At 41.9% G+C, this 6,000-nt stretch overlaps 1 protein-coding gene across 1 annotated transcript in view; it reads right to left on the bottom strand.

The window, feature by feature from the left end:
* Window positions 1–1,942: 1,942 nt before the first annotated feature.
* The window catches only part of Kif11 (kinesin family member 11), a 52,371-nt gene continuing 48,313 nt past the window's right edge, over window positions 1,943–6,000 (bottom strand). Inside the window, exons 21-22 of the mRNA NM_001169112.1 lie at window positions 5,860–5,976; window positions 1,943–3,445 (exon numbers count right to left, since the gene is read on the bottom strand). Coding sequence (NP_001162583.1) covers window positions 3,311–3,445; window positions 5,860–5,976 — 252 coding nt within the window. The 3' untranslated portion in view covers window positions 1,943–3,310. The remainder of the gene's footprint in view (window positions 3,446–5,859; window positions 5,977–6,000) is intronic.

Here is a 6,000-nt window from a genome sequence, read left to right as displayed (position 1 = left end):
TGAATGGTTTGAATATCCTAATGTACCAACCAGAAACCGAATTCTCCACTCAGGCTTTGTGTCCGTTACTCACGGAGGCTGCGGGGACAGTGACTTCTAAACTGTCTCAACACAGGTTTCTAGAAGGAGCTGCAGTGCTGAGTCAGCTTAGGAACACTTGCTACTACTCTTACGAGAGAACCTGAGTTCAGGTCCCAGGATGTTGGCCTCACAACCACAGCTCCAAGGACAGAATTCCAGGGATAAATCTCCAGCTCTGGGCTGGAGAGATTATGGCTCAGTGGTTAAGAGCACTGACTGCTCTTCCAGAGGTCCTGAGTTCAATTCCCAGCAACCACATGGTGGCTCACAACCCTCTGTGATGGGATCCGATGCCTTCTTCTGGTGTGTCTGAAGACAGCTACAGCTATAGTGTACTCATATGTATAAAATAAGTAACTATAACACTTCCTGGTGTCTGAGGACACCTGCAGGAAAAAGCACATTGTCCAAGCATATACACATAAAAGAAAATCTTTAATGAAGTTTCCTTGAAGACCAGACATCTAAATGTTAAAATCAAGAAAATCCCATTTTGGCAGAGTGGCTGTGCTGGGTCACTTTCAATGACTCCTTGAGCTATTTAACACCCTCATCTCCACTTTTTCCACCCAAGCCTACAGACCAGCCAGCAGCCAGAAGCCGTCGTCTAGCAGCCTGTGTGTGCCACTCATTTTGGGCATGTTCCTAACTTTCTGAATCTTCCCCATGGCTGGCCCTCAGGCTAGATAGCATCTTTCTCTACCTAACTGCTCCAGGTGGCTGTTCATCCGTGTGGTACCTTGTGAGAACTGTTTCCCACTTTCCACTTTTGAGTTAATCCAACAGCATCTGTCTGTCCTTCAGGTTACTTCAGGCAAGTTTTTGAGAATGAAGCTTCTCTACTCCTTAGGAACTGAAATCACCAGGACCCCATTTTCTTTCATGTTTGTGTTGGCCAGTCAGTTCTAGGGACCCACTAAGGCCCTGTTTAGCTTTCGTGTGGGTGCTAGGGATCCAGACTCAAACCCTCATGCTGTACTATGGCCATGTTACCAGTAGAGCCATCAGCTTTCGCCTTATGACTGCAACCTCACACCTGTTGTAGATGCTTCAAGATAGGGAATGGGAAGAGGCCAAGTAAACTATTGCTTTGGTTTGTCCTTCTGATTCAGCACATGCTTGGTGACTAAACTTTTGACTGTTTCCAGAGTTCAGACAAACGGGCAACATGCTAAATCTTTCATTTGATTTTTCTAAGTCCTTGAAATTATTCACTAAGGTTTTCGTTATTTTGACAGGTTGTTATTTTCACTGCTTGTTTTTGACAGGTTTCTATTATGTAGCCCAGGCTAGTCTTAAACTTATGATCTTCCTGCCTCAGCCTACTAGGTTCCACAATTATGAATCTTTGCCACTATGCCAGGCAACACTCCCATTCTTGCTGATATCATGCTTGGTTGATTGCCTGATACTGCACATGAAGATTTGTAGGCTAAGTTATAGCTCTGGGTATTACTTTTGCTATTTAGTAGCTCGTCAGGCAGCCGCAGTGCCATTCGCAAAGAACAATGACTGAGGCAGGATGACATATGATGTACTTCAGGTTGTGCAGGGTGGGTCTTCTCCCCATTTGCATATGCACTGGAAGCCTGCTGTCTTCCTTGGTAGGACCTATGTAGAAGCCTGTTTTAGGAGTTTCGCCACTATAAACACCACTGCTAAAAAAGAAATTATGAGCAAACAAGTAAAGGAAACAAATTTCAGGACTGGAGAGATGGCTCGGGGGGAGATTAAGAGCTCAGTTGCACACATGGTGGCCCACAATGGTCCTAACTTCAGTTTCAGGGGAACGTATGCCCTCTTTGGCCTCCAAGCACACCAAGCACGGAAAGTAGTGCACAAATATACAGGCAGGCAGAACAAAAATTAAAATAATTTAATTAAAAAAATTTAAAAACAATTACCAATTACTGATTAGAGATTTACCAAAAGCATATTAGAGAATACCCACAGATTAGGTTGACATCTGTTTGCAGGGAAATTTATCCATTATTTTTATTAAAATAACATTTCTATTTCTACAGTGAGCTGGAGAAATGGCACAAGAAAATCAATTTCTTAAAGTAGCATCTTTTCTAATTTTCTATTAACGGTTCGTTCGTGGTTACAAAGTCATCTCTCTAGAGCCAGGCATAGTGATGATGCCTGGAACCCAGGCCTTGGAAGGATGACAAAGGACTGTCCTACTGCACAGTAAGTCTGCACAGTAAGCCTGAGCTACATAGTGAGACAGTGACAAAAATATAGCCACATCACTCTGAACCATATACACTGAACCTGATGTGACCCATTTACTCTCTGCTTACATGTCTTTTAGGTAGGTGCTCTGGTTCATCTTGAGATGGACCAACTTCCAGAAATAGAGTTGTCAGATAGAAAGAGTAAGGGTTAATATTTCAACAGAAAGAATGTATATATACATTTTTATTATATACAAAGAATAAAGTTTTAAAAGATAAACAAAACAGAAGTTATAGTCATAATTGGTAGTCTGAAAAAAGTCTTGTTATTTCTAAGAGATACAGGCCTTAGCTTGTGGCCTCAAAGAATGAGTTAGAGCTCTAGACAGGTCTCCTGCAGCAGCAGCTGACAGTGCAGGGAGGCTGGTGCCAGGTGTCAGACCTCAGGAAGGCATGAGATGCATGCATATGAGGGGAGAACAAACGAAGAGCACAGAAGGAAGGGACTTCCAGGGTCAGTTTATTTTTGACAATGATTGTAGAGGTAATCAGTGAAACATAAGATTTCTAGGTAAAACCCTGGACTTCTCATAATAAGGAAACCTTTCTGTGGGCCTACAAAGGGTTAAGTGACAGGAAAAGGGAGAAGTGAGCTGAAGACAAATAGAAAAGGCTGGTCAGAGGTAGGGAAACACACACTGAACTCAGCCTTAGCCGGACTGCAAAGGAGATAGTATTCGCCAATACAAGTCTAAGCCTGGAATAACCATTTCCATATATTTGGTATTTAATTATATACAAGAAAAATACTTACTTGTTACAGAAGAGCTTCTTCATATAAAAAGCTAGAAACACACATACATATTCAGTGTAAATCCCAAATGGAACCCAACTTACTACATACTTGAACTACAGGGATTATAAAGAAGGACGTTCAATTCAACTACATTTACTGTGGGGCCCTCATATAGTCTGTCCCACTGTCATCTGTACATAGCTTCAGACTGGAGTTTCAGGCTGTATTCTGAAGGCAACCCCTAACCCTCAGATCAGCAGAGGTTGATGGAGGCGCGCAGCGGCAGTCTGCTCTTGGAGATGGAGTGCTCCGAGGCCTCCTCCACTTTACCCTTCTCCACGGGGTTAAGGCCTCTGTTTTCTTTGTCTTTTCCATGTGGCTTTTTATGCTGTGGGTTTAAAGGGGGAAATGAAGTCACGGTAATGGAACACTTACTAGACATTGTAACATTTTATTGTCAGAGTTCTATGCATTACAGGCATTACAGTTTAAATTAGAAAATCACAAAACACAAAGGTTCAACATAAATTTGAGCCACCCTTAAAAAAAAGTAAGGCCTTCTTTATTTTACCAGTAATGAAAGCAGAAAGCAGCTTTTCTTTTTTGTTTGTTTGGTTTTTGTTTGGAGACAGGGTTTCTCTATGTGCAGTAGCTCTAGCTGGCCTTGAAACTCACTCTGTAGACCAGGCTGGCCTGAAACTCACAGAGATACGCCAGCCTCTGCCTCCCGAGTACTGGGATTAAAGGCATGTACTACCACCACCTGGCAAGAAATATTACTTTTTTGCATTATTTCTAAAACATAATTAAAAATTTCCCTTCTCAACAGCATGTGACTCTGCCCCCTAGTGGTCACAGGCCAATGTCCTGAGCCATTTAGGTGGCCATGGAGAAAGTGATGGACCTGCAAGGAAGCTGACCACAGTAAGTTAGCCAGATTAAATGTCAGCAGTGCTGCTTAGAGAAGGAAGAGCTGTCACCACCAAGAAAGACTTACCTTCTACTGAAATGTGTTTCACACTCTACATCTCTCAGTTGAAGACTAGCCTGGTCTACAGAGCAAGTTCCAGGACAGCCAGAGCTACACAAAATCCTGCCTCAAAAAACCAAAAGAAAAAAGAAGGAAAAGCCTCCCCCTTGGGGAAGAAAATCCTGCATACTGAATTATCAATGCTGGGACAACTAGCAAACCAACTCTAAAGTTTAGACTCTAGAGATCTAACTCAGTCACTCAACACGAATAAGGAAGGCCCTGAACTCTAACCCCAGCACCAAAAGCAGGAAAGCCACAAACAATAATAAAGAATTGGGCCACCAGTGTGAGTGACAGTGATGGTGAAGAATGACTGGCTGTGCCAGGCCAATAACAAGTAAAGGGTTAAAAGAATATGGGGGTGAAACTGCCCTGAGGCACATAAAGGATCCAAGGAGATCTGTAAAAATGTAGCAGTTTAAACCTGGGATGAAGAGAGAACATTTACACCTCCAGAAAAGGACCCAAGAAAGTCTATTAAAAATAGATACATAATACATACATAAACACACATGTAAGTATGCATGCATATATATATAAGACATGTAAATATATGTGCATAAAATATATATACACACACATATCAGCATCCCAACTGTAAAAGCATACATTATGTATCTTGCATAGAAAATCTTTACTTTAATCTAGGCTCTTATCTTCAAAATATAGGGAACGCTTTTGTTTTGAGATAGGGTTCACTGTGCGGCCCTGGCTGGCCTGGAATCACTCTGAAGACAGACTGGCCTTGAACTTACAGAGAACAAACTGTTTCTGCTTCTACAGGGCTATGATCACAGGTCTGAGATGCCTCCTTTGGCACCAGGCACTTTTGAATGGGCTGTTCCTAACTATGTTAAAAGGGAATGATGTCACATCTGCAATACCTAAGGCAGGAGGATTGCCAAATTCTAGGCTAGCCTGTTCTACTGAGTGTGACTGCTTAAAAGGATAACCAAGGGGGTTGGGGATTTAGCTCAGTGGTAGAGTGCTTGCCTAGCAAACGCAAGGCCCTGGGTTCGGTCCCCAGCTTCAAAAAAAAGAAAAAGGAAAAAAAAAAAAAAAAAAAAAAAGGATAACCAAGGTAGTGGGCATAGAATCTGTCAGATCATTTAAGTGTACAGCATCAGAGCAGCAGGAAGCTTGGGAAACTCAGGGGAGTAATGAATGAGGAGAGCCACAGGGTGGGCAGGGTAAATCACTAATACAATTTATAGTCTCAGTGTGTGACGGACAGAGACGCACACCAGGACCCACTTGGTAAAGTACAAATAAAAGAAATATAAGAGGCAGAAATGAGACAAAAATTACTAAAGATTACTTTCTTTTTTTTTTTTTTTTTTGGTTCTTTTTTTTTCAGAGCTGGGGACCGAACCCAAGGCCTTGTGCTTCCTAGGTAAGCACTCTACCACTGAGCTAAATCCCCAGCCTAAAGATTACTTTCTATACTTATAGATGACATCAAAATTTACCTTTATGTATTCTATAGACGATTCCTTCAATCACAGTATGTACACAATTTAAAGAAAAATTAACAAGTCATTAGAAAAGAATGACTTATTTTATTGTTGTTCTACACCAAGAAATTGTGTTTTCTTACTGCTTTATTTTTGAAAGACAGGTCTTGCTTTGTTAGCCTAAGCTAGCTCCTGCCTCAGCTTCACAAGTGTGGGGATTTCTGGTGTATATCATCATGCCTGGCTACTGGCTAGGTTAGGCACGGTCCCTTTATACTAAATAGTAAAATCTGAGTGGAAAACATTATCAAGTACCTGAAAAAATGGAACACCTCCACTGGAAGAGCAATCCGCACTGGTATGTACACACGGCTCTTGACTTACGAGTTCTTCAGTACTCTGCTCCAGAACCTCCCTGTCCTCCTCCATGTCCTAAAATAAGAAGGCGATGAGTGG

This window comes from Rattus norvegicus, chromosome 1 (assembly GCF_021556685.1).
Source record: "Rattus norvegicus strain SHRSP/BbbUtx chromosome 1, alternate assembly SHRSP_T2T, whole genome shotgun sequence".
NCBI lineage: Eukaryota > Metazoa > Chordata > Mammalia > Rodentia > Muridae > Rattus > Rattus norvegicus.
Note: the sequence above shows the minus strand (reverse complement) of the source record. Positions and strands in the feature narration are given on the sequence as shown.